Raw genomic sequence first — 16389 nt, forward strand, 5'->3', positions numbered from 1 at the left:
GGAGGAAAGCAGCTGCTTGCCATCCCTCCTCACATCCCGCAAAGCTGCTGGCCACCGGTGCCCGTATGGCCAGGAGGAAGGCCACCCTCCGCGCATGGCTGGGCTGCCCTGGGCTCCTGGGCTGCTTCTTGCTGGGCTTTCTTGCTGGTGAGTACAGGGACACAGGGGTTCAGCCTGCAGCCTTTGCCCTCTATGGATACTTACGTGCAACCCCTGTTGCGATTAACTCCCCACCAGGGAGCTTTTACTGCTTTTAGGGATGTTATAAAATATTCATCCTACTGTTTTTCGAAGATGTTCTCTCTAGCAATTTTGGTCTTCAGGGAGTGAGGAATATAATGGCCGTGGGCTTCAGCCCAAGACGAGCCCCGGTGAATTGACAGCATCCCGTAACGGGCAGTCAGCCATTCAAAGAGGAAAGTTTAATAGAAGAGATTGAGACTTACGTGGTTGCAAAATCTCCAGATATTTTTATTTTATTTGTATTTCCTGATTTTTACTGAAGATCTATTTAAATGCATCTATTCAGTTACTATTTTAGAAATTAAGGGCAGAATGTACAGGAGGAGGAGTTTTGACTGACATCCAAGAGTGGAGTTGCTGAATTTTTCATCATGTACCATGAACTTCACTAGAGTATTAGATTATTTAATGCAGTCACTTGCAGCATTTGATTTTAATTCTAAAATTGCATGTCTGCATCTGTGCTTTTTAAACTTCTGTTGTGGCACACACCTAAGGCTAAAGCATGAAGGAAAAACCCATGAGGGTTATTAAATATAAAAAACATTAGTTTGATTTAGGAGATCCCTGAGCTGCAAATTTCTGGTGCCTATGCTATTCTTCCACATTTCCCTTAACTTCATCTTTTGGCCATGCTCCAAAACAGGATTCCAGGCAAGATGGACCTTTGGTCTGATCCAGCATCACTGTTACGTTCAGAGTGTTACTAAAGCTGCATTTAAGTCTAACAGGTCATATATATTGTGCATATGACAGCATATATACTTGGCTTTATTGTGACAGTTTTCCCAGTTTGGGATTTTCTAGCTCTAATAATGAAAAGAATTGTTGGGGTTTTTTTTAAAGACAAATTTGTATTGTTGATAGACTCCTTTTAGATTTATGGCTACTGAAAAATCTTTAACTTTTTAAAACTGACTGGGGGGTTGGTTAACATTATTCTTTTAATTATTAAAAAGACTAACCCCACCCTTCCCCAAATCTATAACTATTATAATGCTGTCAGGGTGGCTATTGAATCCGAGATCTTCTCTTTGAATATATCTTTAAATATCTTTAAATATATGTATAAATTAAATAAGGGAATTTCATCAAAAGTATCAGCAGTATCCTCACACTGCAAGCAGTTATTTGAGAATTTAAACTGTACTTTAAAATAAATGATAGGTGAATCTGCCTTGAAAAGGGGACAGTATTTACAAGAGTTTTAAGGTGTGCTCTTTTAATTATGTCATTTTTTAGGCAATTCAGTCAATGAAGTATACTTTACTTTTCTGCTTCTGTGTTTGAGCCAGAAAATACTGACAGAGGGTGCTTTAAGCCCTGTTCATCTCGTGGTTTTAATGAAACTGTCCTGTACTTCAGGCTGCACATGGGCTCAAATATGTGAGGGCCAGGGTTCTTGCTAAGAAGACAGCTTTTCAAATGTGTTTCAGGATGGTTTACAAAACCAGCTGGAAAAGACCCCAACACTACAGATGTCTATCAAAATGTGAGACAGAAACTTGTGGCTGAAATGAAAGCAGAAAACATCAAGCAATTTCTTCGGTAAGCCCTGTGCATCTTGGTTTTTAAATAATTTTATCAGTCACGAAAGTCAGGAAGTGATAACATCGTCTTCAAGAACACGCCTCTGAAAGCAGAGCTGTTAAAGTGCTTTGAAAGTATTTGGTTTTTACAGAATATCTGGGAGAAGGTGACGGAACACAGCCTGTCTGTTCCCCCACTCCCTGGTTTTTAAGTTAGCTTTTTGGAGTAGTTGTACTGTTAAGTGTACTTCCCTCAAGCTGCATGACTGCCAGTGCTTATCATTCTTTTTTGTTATGATTTTCCATAGTCTTGATTTAATGCAGTGTGTTTGGTTTTTCCTCACAAGGTCTGAAGCTCTAACATCAGATAACTTTGCTTTCTTTCAGACTGAGACGATTTTGCTACAGTCTAATTAGAAAATGAATATATTAAAAATGTAGCATTAAAAATGCTATAGTTTTCATGGCACTAGGTTGCATGTATACTTAGAACTGGTAATTCCTTTGGTGTGGCCCCATTGGATAACGTGCTATTAATTGGGTGCGTGAGATCCCATTATACCCTGTCTTCTATTTCAGAAGATGAAGGGCTCCGTTCATGCACAGCGTGTGCATGTGGTTGGTTAAGTCTTAAATATACTTTTTTGTGTCCTAGTGCATCCATGTGGTTTTTCCAAACTATTTAAGATGCCAGGGATATAGAAATAGCCTCTTTTTTTCCGGTGTATTTTACTAGTAATGAAAAAAATATTATTGTACATATTTATATCTTTTACAGATGAACAAATGTATTCACACAAAAAGTAAACAAATATAACCTCTACTTAGTAACATGGTATTCAGCATGTAAGCCAGCAGCTGCATCAAAAACATCAAAGGATTACTGACAAATTTGATTCCTGTACATTTATTCTAAAGGTTACGTTTCTAACATCAATTAGCTTTTTAAGTTATAGGCCTTATCTTATTTGGTCTTTGTTGCTCTCAGTAGCTTGGAGGGTTCCTGAAGATTATGTTTGAGTAAAAATCTAGGCAACACAGAGATTGACAACGGCATGAAATAGCACTGCAATTATGCTAAAGTCTCTTGGCCATAGGGCATTGATGGTATGTGGTTTGTCTGCTTGCTTAGATGATGGACCAAAGGCATCATACAGGTTTTTTTCCTAGATTCAAATACAAAGCAGGAACTGCAGAAAAATTGTATTAATATACTATCCAAACAGTTTGTTAAAAGCATAAAAAAATGTGAACTTGAGAATTTTGGTCCATATTCTTACTTTTTCAGACTACCAAATCTGCTTTTGTCAAGTGGGGAAAACAAACTATGAGTCTCAGAAAATGCACTTGGACCTTAGCATTGAATCATACCTCTGGAAAGGATGAAACTGTTTGGAAGTGAAAAATTGAAAAAAGGCATCCCGTGTTGTTCTGTATATTTTTCCTGATAACACATGTATTATTTAAACTAGAGTACTTAAGGAATTAAAAGGTATTTAAAATGCTCTAGAGCATTAATGTGCGAGAGGAAGACAGGCAACCAGCTTCAGCAAAGGTTGCTTCCAGACGGTGCATACCAACACGGTTTGAAGAGAGGGAAAGACAATAGCACAGGGCTGGAGGTTGTGGTTTGCTTAGAGAATCTAGACGCGCGCCAATCCAGGGGCACAGGTGGGATTGACCTGGGTGTTGTGATTGCAAGGCTGCTGTCTATGACAAGTTCTGGTGATTGAAAGAGGTCCTTGGTGACTGGAAAAGGCTGATGTTGTGCCCACCTTTAAGTTCTTCCGTGGGTTGAAAATAGTCAGAAGGGACAGGGTGGAGTAGTACTAATCATGGTATATGGTACCACTAATTAACGGTAATTAATGGTATCTGATATCCATGGGGCAGACATTCAAAAGTAGCCTGTTGGGAAGTTGAAGCTGGTGCTTAGCACCCAGCTGACTGATCAGCATTCACCATAACTCATTTGTTCTGTGGGCCAAACAAATTGTAGACAGATTTCTGTAGGGTAGCCCAGAGGGTCTGGATATTGTTTCTGACTATTTATCAACATTATATGCTATATCTCATCTGGATGTAAATTTTCTTAATAAGGCTTTTATTATTCAGGCTTCTGATTAAGAAAAAAAAAAAAGAACATGACTGTGCAGATAATTTGGCATAATTATATTCAAGTTAAACTTACTAGTACATGTTATGCCAACAATGTACAAGCCCATCATCAGATACCAGAATTATATGGAGGGCTCCTTTCTGAGTGTGTAGCTTTTCTGTATCAATTTCTGCTCCTTGGATACTATTCATATTCTTTTGCTGAATGTCTTTGACACTGATTTTCATTGCTTGTGCATAGATGTGGCTATTCTTGCTATGCAAACAGAAGCGTTCAGCTGAATCATCTTAAGGCCTCAGGAAAGATCCTCTGCTCTGATACATTTTGTGCTTATCCTGATAAATTGACCCTGATAAAGAATCACATTATACAGCTTGGACTTTAATTATAAGACCTTACTGTCTGTGCATGTGGCATGAAGATAAGCTTTGTACACACCGATCCTAGTTTGCTGTTGTGCCTCCCTGCTTGTGCAGCTTACTAGCAATTTTCCGTTTTATTCTAGCTTGTTTACCAAGTTGCCTCACCTCGCAGGAACTGAACAGAATCTTCTTCTTGCCAAGCAAATTCAAGGCCAGTGGAAGGAATTTGGACTGGATTCAGCAGAACTTGTTCATTATGATGTGCTTCTTTCGTACCCAAATGAAAAACAGCCAAACTACATCTCAATAATTGATGATCAAGGGAATGAGGTGATCCTACTTAATGATTAAACTGTATTTACGTAAGACTTCTTTAAAGAAGCAGTACCTTCCTCTGTTTTCCCATCCAGTCACTGCAGCATGTGCTTTATAGCATGAAAAAAATTCAGTGCAAAGGGACCTCATATTTAGAAAAGGTTTTCCTGGCTGTGCAGCAGAAGAGCAGAGTGGCTGCAATCTCAGTGCTTCATATGGTAGAGAGCGGATGTTTGGAGAGGCTGCAATTAACACCAGTAGGCAGTAAGATGTAAGAATGACCATACTGGCTCAGCTTAAGGATACACCTAGGCCAATATACAATATTCCATAAACAGCCTTAAGTGGATGCACAGCGGTGTTTAAGAACAAAGAAATGTTTTTAAGGCATGCAATTCTTCCAGTGTCTAGCTGTTTTCAGCTCAGGGCTTCTCTGAGCATGATGTAATTAGGGTTTAAGAATGTTCATTAGACCTCTTTTCCAAGTATTTAACCTGTTAGTGGCCCTCATTAGATCTCTCTTCCAAGTATCTATCCAAACCCTGCTCGAACATCTGTGCAATTTTTGCTTCCACAGTATGCTGAGGTAAAGAATGCCACGCAGATACTACCCATTGTATGAAGCACCTGATCCTGCTGGCTTCCTATGGTGTCTCCTAAGTTAGTGGTGGAAGTAATAATGAACAGTTGGTTTATAATCACCTCCTTCATTTTGTACACCCAGGGGAATAAAGAGGTAGATGTAAAATCTGACAGGGAGCCTGAGAAAGGAGAGGAGATGGGACTGCTAGAGAAGCATTATAGCACATAGGTAGGGATAAAAAGCCCTGGTAGAAACTAAGGAATATGTATGTGCTCGGGGATGACATGATCTTAGAGGTGAAAGAATGGAGAAATTCTTCCAGAAACCCCCAAGTCTCTCAGCTATAATCTCACAAGGTGACAGAGTGGACATGAACCTTGAGGTAATGTGTTACAACAGACTGTGATAAAATGCAGCATGTTTAACAGGAGTGTCACTAGTAAAGAGGTCAAGGGAATAGTAATAATGCAGGTGGGAGTAATCACAAAAAATACCTGTGATGGCATGGATGAAATAGGTGTGTTTTGATTGCCACCACCTCTTGGCAATTTTGAGCTACTTCTTTGCTTAGGTTCAGGCAATGACTGATGAACATCTCTGAATACAGAGTGAAGTCTAAATACAGAGCGATCTGTCTTTCTGTATTCATATCTACATTCTGTTATAAAAAATCAGCTATGCATCTCTAGCTGGTTTTTAGTTTGAACTTATGTGTGCTAGTTAGAACTGTATTTTTTGCTGACAATTTATGGAAACTGGCATATCATTTGCAATAGCCAAGCTTAGTGTACAAACCTGTGCCTGGAGGTAGAGTGTTTAACCAAAGACTTCTGTTCTTTATTGATAGATTTTCAATACATCATTGTTTGAACAACCTCCACAAGGGTATGAAAATGTTACTGATATACTACCACCCTATAATGCTTTTTCAGCACAAGGAGTGCCAGAGGTAAGGAAAAAAAAAATTAGGTAAGGTTATTATTAGCTGAAGTCATATTCTGCAAAACACTTGCTGGGGTAGATTGCTCCAACTTCTCAAAATATTTGTTGTAATAGTTTTAATTAACCATTAGTATAAGAGACCACTTAAGGACAGCTAGGCCACATACCGTGTGAAGGTTAGAAGTCTCCTATTACAAAAAAAAGCTTTCTCAGATTTCTAGAACTCTGAATCATATAATAAATGAAAAGTTTTTATCTTTATGGAAAATTCTGGATACATCTCAGATTACTCCACATTACTTGATCATATGGAGAGGGCTTGTTTAAGTCTTAGGTACAAATAGTAATATATAAATAAATTCAGGAGACATTTTGGATTAAGTGCGTATCTTCAAAGGCTACAAAAATCCCTCACTTAATGTGGTAATTCATGATGGAGGAACAAGTCAGGGCGATGTTGCATTCATTGCAGTGTTTGTGTATGCAAGGAATACCACTATTTTTTCATGGGCACAGGAGTTTGTCAGTGTAGCAAAGTATGTTGGTTTAATTTCCAACCCGTTTATAAGGCTGATGTTAAATGCAGGATAATACAGAAATGTCAGCAGTGTGAGCTGTGCTTGCTGTAGAATATTAGGGATATCTTTTGCTATTGTTTTTATGGGCACTGAATTTCATTTGTAGAAATGCAAAACAATAACTATATCATACATAGTGAACAAAACTGTGTATTTCTGAAAGCAGATATTTTGTTTGTTGAATGACCAGCTGCCATGAAACTGCTTCTCTTTCCTGTGCAGGCAGATCTCGTGTATGTGAATTATGGCCGTATCGAAGATTTTTTTAAGCTGGAGCGTGACATGGGAATTAACTGCACAGGAAAGATTGTCATTGCCAGATATGGGAAGATCTTCCGAGGAAACAAAGTAAGGATCGTGTTTTATTTTTTCCTCTGTGGATCAGAGACTGCTCCTGGTAGTGCTGGCAGGAGTTAATGGGGGCTGTAAGCTGGAGCACAGGAGCAGAAGGAAGCCTGCAATATATCCGTTGTGACTGCCTTCTAAGAATAACTTCCAAAACAATAAAACCAGATGAATTTATTAATCTCCTGAGCCTGAGATGACTGCAAACTCCTTGGGCAGTTCTTGCAAGAGATTCCTTTAGGGAACTGAGTAGTTTGTAAGGCCAAAGCTTTTAACACTTTGTATCCATAGAACTGCAATATTTGGAAGAAATATTAGTCAAGGAGTCTGATGCAAACAGACTGAGTGACTAACTTTTCTGACATTAGATAACAACTCTGACAAAATTGGTGATAGTGGGACGGTGAGGGTAGTGATCAGTTTTTGTGCCTCAGTTTTATGTCCTGTGCTTTATTTCAGTCTTGTGCTATGAGTAAAGGTGTGACACCAATAACGAACATACTGTGCTTCACTGTGGTTTGTTCTTCTGCTGAGTCTGTGGTCATTTTCACCCTGCCACATACACAACTTCTAAAGCTATGTCCTCATGGGAGTAGATTGCAACATTCAGATTTATTACCACATTAAAAAAGACAAAAAGATAAAAACCCCAAAAAGACATTTCTTAAAAGCAAATAATTTCACAGGTTAAAAATGCCATATTAGCAGGAGCCAAAGGGATCATACTTTATTCAGACCCTGCTGACTACTGTGCCCCAGGAGTAGAGGCTTATCCAGATGGCTGGAACCTTCCAGGTGGAGGAGCCCAGCGTGGAAATGTGTTAAACCTGAATGGAGCTGGGGACCCTTTAACACCAGGTTATCCTGCAAAAGGTGAGTGGAAGATCTGTACCCTGGGCCATCAAGTAATTTATAAACTGGTGCTGAAAATTATTGTGGCACTAGAAATTAATTTATTTTCAGTAAAGATGTAAAGCAAAGAGCTGATTAAAGTTATTTTTAGCAGGAGTTAATTTTCCTATTGCAGATTAAGTTCTACCTGTATGTCCTTTCAATCAGTTGCTTTTGAGTTAGGCAGGGAAAGTAAGTGTTTAGGAAAATCTCTTTGTATGATCCCAGCCTTGTAACTTCTAGAAAAGCAGGACATGTAGGTTTACAGACTGTGAAGCAGCAGAAAATGGCAAGAATTTATAGCCGTTTTTAAATATCTGTGTTTCCCAAGAGGACCAGTTTAAACTAAATTGTAGTCTACCATCAAAGAGGAGTAACAGCTTTGCTTGAAGGTATATTTCCTTGTTGACCCTAAATTCCAAGCAGAAAAACAGTTTAAATTTGTCTTTACAGGGAGTAAAATTTCTTTTATTTTATATATATATATAAAAATATATATAAAATAGTAAAAATAACAGTAGCCTGGAGTATTTTGAAACTTGGCACTATGTGCTTGTCTTCTGCTTGTAGGCATCCTGAACTCAGTCTGAACTAAGATGCCTACCAGTCCTGTCTGCTGATGGGATGGGGATACAGGGGTGCTTCTGGAAAGCTTACTGGTTTGTGTGATGGTTTTTGGGTGCGTAAGACAACAACCTACTGAAAAAAGCCAGCATAGATTGCGTGTGTCTGACCCAACAGGTTCAGAGGGACACTAACTGTCTTCAACATAGGTAAATGCATCTGTGGATGTCTTCTGCAGCTTGCCAGCAGGCTGCACAGGGTCCGTCTTCACCTCACACACCAGCTCAGTTTTCTCACAGTCAGCTTTGAGGAGCTGTAATAATATGGATGGACAACAAATCTAGCCTTGCATCAAAAGTGGGGACTTCTCTTACACAGCTGGGCAGATGCACTATTGGGTTAGTTGTTCTGTCATTACATTTTGGTTTCCTAGAAGCAATATCTAAGAAATGATGTAAGAATTAAAAAAAAACAATGCGTGCTTGTGGCTACTGTGTGGCTGCACTCTTCAAAAGTATTTCCAGTTTGGTGAAAGGTGCTAAGAGCACTACAAACTTGATGTTTTGTTCTGGTTTCTCAGAGTATGCTTTCAGGTATAAAGTTAATGAAGGTGTAGGGATTCCCAAAATCCCAGTTCATCCCATTGGATATCATGACGCAGAAGTATTATTACGGTGAGTATACATCAGTCCTCTTCACCAGAAGTCAGTATTCACAAACGTGCAGCAAAACTTTTTGTACTAAGATGGCAAAATCCATGCTGTTACTTGTACTTATTGTTCTTTTATAGTAGCATGTGCTTCAGAAAATGTGGAAAATTCAAAGCAATATGTTTCTAGCATATGTTTTTAAGAAGTTTTTAAACTCATCTTGGTTTAGGTGCAGTAATCATTAAGGGAATTTAAGTTTTAGCCTACTGGTCAACTCCATTTGTCTTGGTTTTCACTTGGCAGTGCAATGGGAGGACCCGCAGCTCCAGACAGCAGCTGGAAGGGAAGTCTCAATGTGTCTTATAACATTGGGCCAGGATTTGCAGACAACCCTTCTACAAGGTCTGTTTTAACACTTGCCTATGTATAAAATGTTGGGGGGTGGGGTGGAAATCTCAACAAGAAAAAGACTGTGAAACAATGCATCTAGAGATATTCTGGAGAAATTCACTTCCTTCTGAGTGGGAAACACCTGGTGATAATTATTAGAATTTAAAAATAAATTATCAAAACTATGGGGTTTTTTCAGTGTTCCCAGTGTCAATAGCTAGAGAGATTCAGAGGGTGTAGGTCCAGCCCTGACATCCCAACTTTAAATCTTACTTTTGTTTCACTGGTCCTTTTTAAAAAGGCTATATAGAATTAAGTAGGCATTTTTTAATGCTGTTGAATTAACACAAAACTCCCTCCCCACTTCAAGTTTGGTTTTTCTTTTCTGTTTCTGATGACCAAGGGAATAGGACAACCAGCTTGTACCGGTCCAACAGGGAAGGACTGACAATTCAGTAGTTCTTTCGGATATATGTTTCCCTTAAAAAAAAAAAAAGAAAAGAAAAAAAAAAAAAGGGAAAGTTCCACTGGAAGCCTCCCAGGGTTTCTATGAACTTAGAGCTTTGAAGTGTAGCAATTATTTGGGAGTTCATTAACTGTGCCCCAAAGCTGGCAGGCCCCATGGTTGAAAGCAATAACAGGATAGAAGAGCCCAAGGCACATACATCTTGCTAATTTGTTTGGGAGGAACTATCCTTTGACCAGCTCAACCAGTTTGTTTGCGGTTTACGTTTTTTCAGCTCTAACAGAGAAATACAACTTTCCAAGTCTTCAGAACTAAGAGTTGCTCTCCGGCAGACCAAGCTGCATTACAATTGCATTTGGTGATCAGGGACTGTCATAGCGTACTTCCTTTTTTATAACTGATAAGCTACAGTACATAAAGCTAAAGATCACTTTTCTGTCACTTTTTCACATAAAAATACTTTCCGTTTACATGAGATACTATTCTGTGAGGACTGGTAGTGGACCACAACGAACAGTGTGTAAAAATGTTGTATCATTATCACTGCTCTGCCTCCCGCAAAATGAGAGTATGTCTGATATACAATTTTATCATTTTTCTGCTCTGCTTTAACACTAGCTGAAAATGAATAAAGTAGGAATAAATAAATAAGAAAGCATATTTGACATAATTAAGGTGCTGTTTGGAATGTCTTGAAGAGCAACAGTGAGAAAAGAAACAATATGATTCATCCACAAAATATATCCATGGGAAATATTTCTGAATGCACTTTTTAACATCTTCCCACTTGATAGGGTAACAGTTTTTGTAAATGTGGGCTAATCCTACATACACTTCTTTCTCAGAGTAGCTCCATATCAAAATGAACCTTCTGAATCTAGTTAGAAAGTCACTTGCACATGGAAAGTGTGCAAGTATATGCATACTCAAGGCACCAGTGTCAGTTATTTTCTGGGCAAAAATCCAGTAGCTGTCCTGAAGTAGGTTTGGATTTTGACAACTATGCAGATTTGCTGCTGAAAAGATAACTTCAAATGTGAAACGCTTGGGGTTTTGCCAAACACACAAAAAAGCATTGCTTGATGCTTTGTTTCTTCTGCGGGTTAAGAGGGGCTGAATACTACATTATTTTTAACTCTTCTAATACATGAATTTCCTTCCTTTTGATAAAATTTCACAAGCAGATTTTACTGGGGGTGGGGTGGGGGGGTGGAGTATGTGTGCAGCAGGGTAGGGATGGAAGATTGACAGATCCTGGTCACTTAGATCTGCTGTCCTAAACAGAGATTTCAGTTTATTCCTGTGTGAATATTTCTAATGACCTTCTCTCCAACTCTATCTTATGACATGGAATTATTCTAGAAACCAGAGTGTATGCTTTGTAAAAAAAATGTGTATCCAGCATTATAATTTTGGTCAAAATGTAAATGTATTTTTAATTACTGTATATGCTTTTCAGTTTGCTCCTGTAATATACAGTTATCCAATTGACTCCCATAAATAACAATTCAATAAATTCTGTAAATGTTTGAAAGTTTATAGATTGGTACGGTCCATAGGGTTTTTTCTAAGGTATCTTTCTGTCAGGAGGTTAACCTGAAATAAATAATGGGATACTGATACAGCATAACAGGTTAGATCAGTGCTAATACACAAAGCAGAACAGAAACACAAACTTTCTGGCTTACAAGTTATTAATGTTGACTTTTTATTGCCTTCTCAGTCAGAAATTGTTGCTCCATACTGCTTTTCGTTTCAGAAAAGTCAGAATGCATGTTCATACAATCAATAAAATAACACGAATTTACAATGTCATTGGCATCCTCAGAGGAGCCATAGAACCAGGTGAGCATGAGTGTGATGATTTTAATTCCCTCTTAATTTTGTGTCGGGTGATCTTGTTGTCATGTTGCAAAAACCTCCTAGTTTTTTAGATAGTCAGATAATATGGAATCTGAGAAACCCTTAATAAATGTTCCACCCGTCACACTGTTTTTCGTTGGCATTCCCAAGAATATATTTGAGTGAGAATGCTAGAATGATAGATGTCAGACAATTTGTTTTTAACGCTTGTCATTTTACAGTAGGTTTCCCCTTACATCATTCATACATTTTGCCTTTGCAAAAACTACCACAATGCAAAGTACAGAAAAATAGTGATGATTTGGGACTTCAACATACTATTGTTGATACTTAGTCATATACATGAAAGACTTTTAAGTGGAAATATATATATAAAATATTTCTTGTCTTCATTTATATACTTAAGTAGAGTAATTAAATGATTGCAGATTACCTTAAAAAATAAATTTGTAGCACTGGAATTAAATTTCGTATTTCATTTGACACAAGTAGGGATGCAATCAAAGGATATACAGGTAACCTAAATGCATTTTTAATTAAGGATTGATACTGTGTGTTTGTTTCCAGACAGATATATTATTTTAGGAGGTCATAGAGACTCTTGGGTGTTTGGTGGTATCGATCCAACTACGGGTGTAGCTGTTCTACAAGAAGTTGTACGGAGTTTTGGTAAAATGAAGATGGAAGGTAACTTAATTATTACACACATAAAATGACAGATATGGAAAACATCAGCTTTGAGGAACTGTGTTCACATAAGCAGTTGCATTGACTCAGTTTTCACCTCTACAGAAAGTTGTATTTCTCATTATGAAAGATACAAATTCATTGAAGAGATGCATATGTAGCATTGCATCTTAGCTGACTGAACTTATTTCTTCATGTCTGTCATCAGTATAATAGTACCTCTTAGTTGTGTGGAATGAAAATATTGCATTAAGAAGAAATGCCTCTGCAATAATGTGTTCCTCTTTTTTTTTTTTTTTTTTTTTTTTTTTTTTTTTTTTTTTACTGCTACGGCAATTAAGTGCTATTTTTAAAGTGATTTCAATTAGCTGTTGTGATCTTTCACTAGACTTTCTAACTCTAAGTTGAATTTTCAAGTTTAGCTATGTGATTGCAGGTTGGAGACCCAAGCGAACTATTGTATTTGCTAGTTGGGATGCAGAAGAATTTGGATTATTGGGTTCCACAGAATGGGCTGAGGTAAATAAAAAAAAGCAAAACTTGCAAGTCTGTTGCAGGCAGCTGCAGTACCCAGTGGCATCTATTCCTAGACTACAATCAATAGCTTCAAGGTAAAATTGGAGCACAACAGACTCCTTCAGGTCCTGTGAGGCCCTCATTTGTACAAATTACCTATCCAGCTTCTTACAACATAAGCACACTATATCTTCCAAGATTTAAAAATCTACTTTGTTTCAAAGCTAATAGACCCTCAGTGCTGTCTATTTGGAAATCTATCTGTTCATTTAACAGAATGATAGCTTTTTATATAACCGAAATTGGTTTATTTTCTAACTTTCTATTTGGGAAATTCCTTAGTTCCTATAGACTAAAGCCTAGGTCATGTAACTTTGAGCCATACGCACACCAAGCCCTTGGTGCGGAAAGTAATCCTCCTGGGCAAACGAAAGGGTAGGTAATCTGTGAGTCTATGGTTCCAGATCCCCATGAAACTTCCAGTGTTGTAAAGTCTCAGGGGCAGGACGATTAATTCTGCAGAGGGATCCCTGACTATATTCCTGCCTTATAGAAGGATGTTGGGAAATTCAGAAGTGAGGTTCTGAATGTTTTTCTCTTCCTTTCCCTGTTGGGCATATTCAGTTTTTAATCCTGTAAGTGGATTTGTTCAGCCCTGGTAAAAAATAGAGATCTTACAAGAGTTTTCATTGCTTTGTCTGTAAAACCCAAATGCTGCGGGCATTCTGGGCGAGCGGGAGTCAGATTCAAATACTCATGGAGTTCAAGATCTGATCCGTTTATTGTACAAACCAGGTACACTTTTATAAGGCACTCTATAAGCGTGTGATAATATGATTGGCTATTCTACAAGCGTATAATAATATGATTGGTTAACAATTGTTTATTGGCAAGATCTCTGTTTCTACTTCTTCAGGCACGTAGGCTCTTTTCTGTTGTTTCCCAGCTCCTCTTATCGCGTCCTGCTGGCCTTGGTTTTGTGCAAGCACCTGCAGCCTGTTCCTCCCTCTTCATTCCACTGCTCTGATCGTGCCCTCGTCTTATTTCTTCAGTATTTTTCCACTTGCTTCAAAGTTCAGTATAATCATTCAACACAGCAAAAGCCCCAACACCTCCCCCTTTCTTTTTAAATACAGCATTAATACTGCGTTCCATACAGCTTTGGAAACATTGTAAAAGACAAGGCACTAAAAGTAACAAAAGAATAACAAACAACAATATACTATGCAAAGCAGAAGCAAAAGCAATATTCATTAGGCCTATTCCTAAAGATAATGCCATCGTTCACATTTACAATGATGTTGTATTATATGAGATTCAAAACTTTTTCTGATAATGTGAACCCAGAAGATGAGTTCATTTCGATGTTCTGCTAAAAATATCTGTCCGAAGGCTTCATAAGATTGTAAGGCCTCGTTTATACCTGAAAAAGTAGGGGCATGTGTCCCAGTAAGAAGGGAAAAACCGCCGGAACCAAAACGTAGGAAAACCTTCCGCCTATATGCTCCAACCCTTTTACAATATCCACAATATAGAATAAGTGTTGAATTACAAGAAGTAGCACATATAGGACAAGAATTTTCTGTTTCTATCGGTCCTTGCCCAGAAAGATCCTGCAATGCACGCACAATACGGTCACAGTGTAACAAAGACAATTCACCGGAGGGTAATTGACATTGTATCTCCCGAGGTAACTGCTGCAAGATGGGCAGAATAATGTATGTTAACTTATCTACAAGCCGCTTTTCTTCATTTGGTCGTGGCGGTCGGAATAACCTTTCTCGATGCTGTGCCCACTGAGCCCACTGATCCCTCCTGTTCATTTAGGAGTCAATCCTTTCGTAGTCACCCTGCTCTTTCTTTTCAGTGGGTCGGTTTTCAATCCACGGGCGAACCCATTTTGCTGGAATCCACTTGGTCACTGCCCCTGTGGAGATACATGCATAACCCCGACCCCACGTTAATAAATTATGAGGTCCTGACCAACAATTTGAGACAGGGTCAAATACCTGGACAGCTATGTCACAATTCGAAAAATCGTTGGGATTGTTAGAAAAGTGATAGAAAATCGGCTGTTCAGTACGTTCCGTTCTGGGATTCAACCAGTTCAGTACATAGCATGCTTTTGCCACTATTACATGAGGACTCCTCTCCCCCTCTTTTCGAAAAACAGACAGGTAATGTTTCAATGATTGATGGGCATGTTCAATAATTGCCTGACCACCAGAATTATTCGGAATTCCTGTAACGTGCTTCACCTGCCATTGCAGCAAAAAGGTCTTTATTTTGGCACTAAGATATGCAGGGGCATTATCTGTTTTTTCCATATCTGGGTGGCCCAGCACAGCCATGGCTGACATCCAATGCTGGACATGGACATATTTAAGTATGACAGTCCTAGCGTCTTGACGAGACAGACCAAACTGTTTTTGGAGAGACCGGGCAGATTGGTGAAAAAAGGCATGTGACTCTGTTGCTTGTTTTAGAGGAGAATTTTGTAATACTGGGGATGCCACCTGAGTGTCTATGTAAGCATTACCTTCTGATAAGACACCAGGTAAATCCAGATGACTTCTGATATGCGTAATCCACCAAGGGAATTGTCTAAAATTTATTTCATTCCACATCTGAATAACTAGGGCCATAAGTCTGTCATTCGTAAAAGACCCTAAAAGGGAACGCGAAAGACGCGAAACTATACCAACAACATATTTAGAATCACTTACAACATTAAGAGGGACATTGCGAAATTCCTGAAACACCATTAACACTGCTCTTAATTCCAAAACTTGAACTGAACCTTCCATTTGTTCTATATGAGAAATCCAATTGTTTCAGGGGCTAGTGTGTGAGGGCTGGCTATTAAGAGATCATCCATATAATAAGGTTAGGATTATTCTCTCTCCAAGATTGTAGAGCTAAATCCACAAACCACTGACATATTGTTGGGGAGTTTTTCATACCCTGAGGTAGTACAACCCACTCATACCTTTTTGCTGGAGCGGCACGGTTTATAGCTGGTACTGTAAATGCAAATTTTTCACAATCATCCTCATGCAGAGGAATAGTGAAAAAACAATCTTTTAAATCAATAATTAATAGGTCCCAATTTTGTGGTAACACAGTGGGAGAAGGCAGCCCAGGCTGAAGGGCACCCATGTCAACCATTTTTTCATTTATTGCTCTTAAATCATGTAATAATCTCCATTTTCCTGATTTCTTTTGAATTGTAAAAATGGGTGTATTCCATGGGCTAACAGAAGGTCTGATGTGGCCTAAATCCAATTGTTCTTGGACTAATTCTTGAATGTGTTGCAGCTTCTCTTGAGGTAAGGGCCATTGATCA

At 38.5% G+C, this 16389-nt stretch overlaps 1 protein-coding gene across 3 annotated transcripts in view; it reads left to right on the forward strand.

Annotated features, from left to right (window-relative positions):
• Window positions 1-16389, forward strand: part of LOC121083288 (N-acetylated-alpha-linked acidic dipeptidase 2-like) — a 39959-nt gene continuing 23570 nt past the window's right edge. For 2 of the 3 annotated variants that reach the window (XM_040583525.1, XM_040583526.1), the window contains exons 1-11: window positions 9-147; window positions 1680-1791; window positions 4397-4583; window positions 5999-6100; window positions 6894-7019; window positions 7703-7889; window positions 9052-9145; window positions 9425-9523; window positions 11737-11822; window positions 12408-12527; window positions 12964-13046. In XM_040583525.1, the coding sequence (XP_040439459.1) occupies window positions 66-147; window positions 1680-1791; window positions 4397-4583; window positions 5999-6100; window positions 6894-7019; window positions 7703-7889; window positions 9052-9145; window positions 9425-9523; window positions 11737-11822; window positions 12408-12527; window positions 12964-13046 (1278 nt within the window). In that variant the 5' untranslated portion in view covers window positions 9-65. Of the gene's footprint in view, window positions 148-1679; window positions 1792-4396; window positions 4584-5998; window positions 6101-6893; window positions 7020-7702; window positions 7890-9051; window positions 9146-9424; window positions 9524-11736; window positions 11823-12407; window positions 12528-12963; window positions 13047-16389 lie in introns of all 3 variants that reach the window. The other variant, XM_040583522.1, reaches the window with a different exon arrangement.

Source organism: Falco naumanni, chromosome 2 (genome assembly GCF_017639655.2).
Source record: "Falco naumanni isolate bFalNau1 chromosome 2, bFalNau1.pat, whole genome shotgun sequence".
Classification (NCBI taxonomy): Eukaryota; Metazoa; Chordata; class Aves; order Falconiformes; family Falconidae; genus Falco; species Falco naumanni.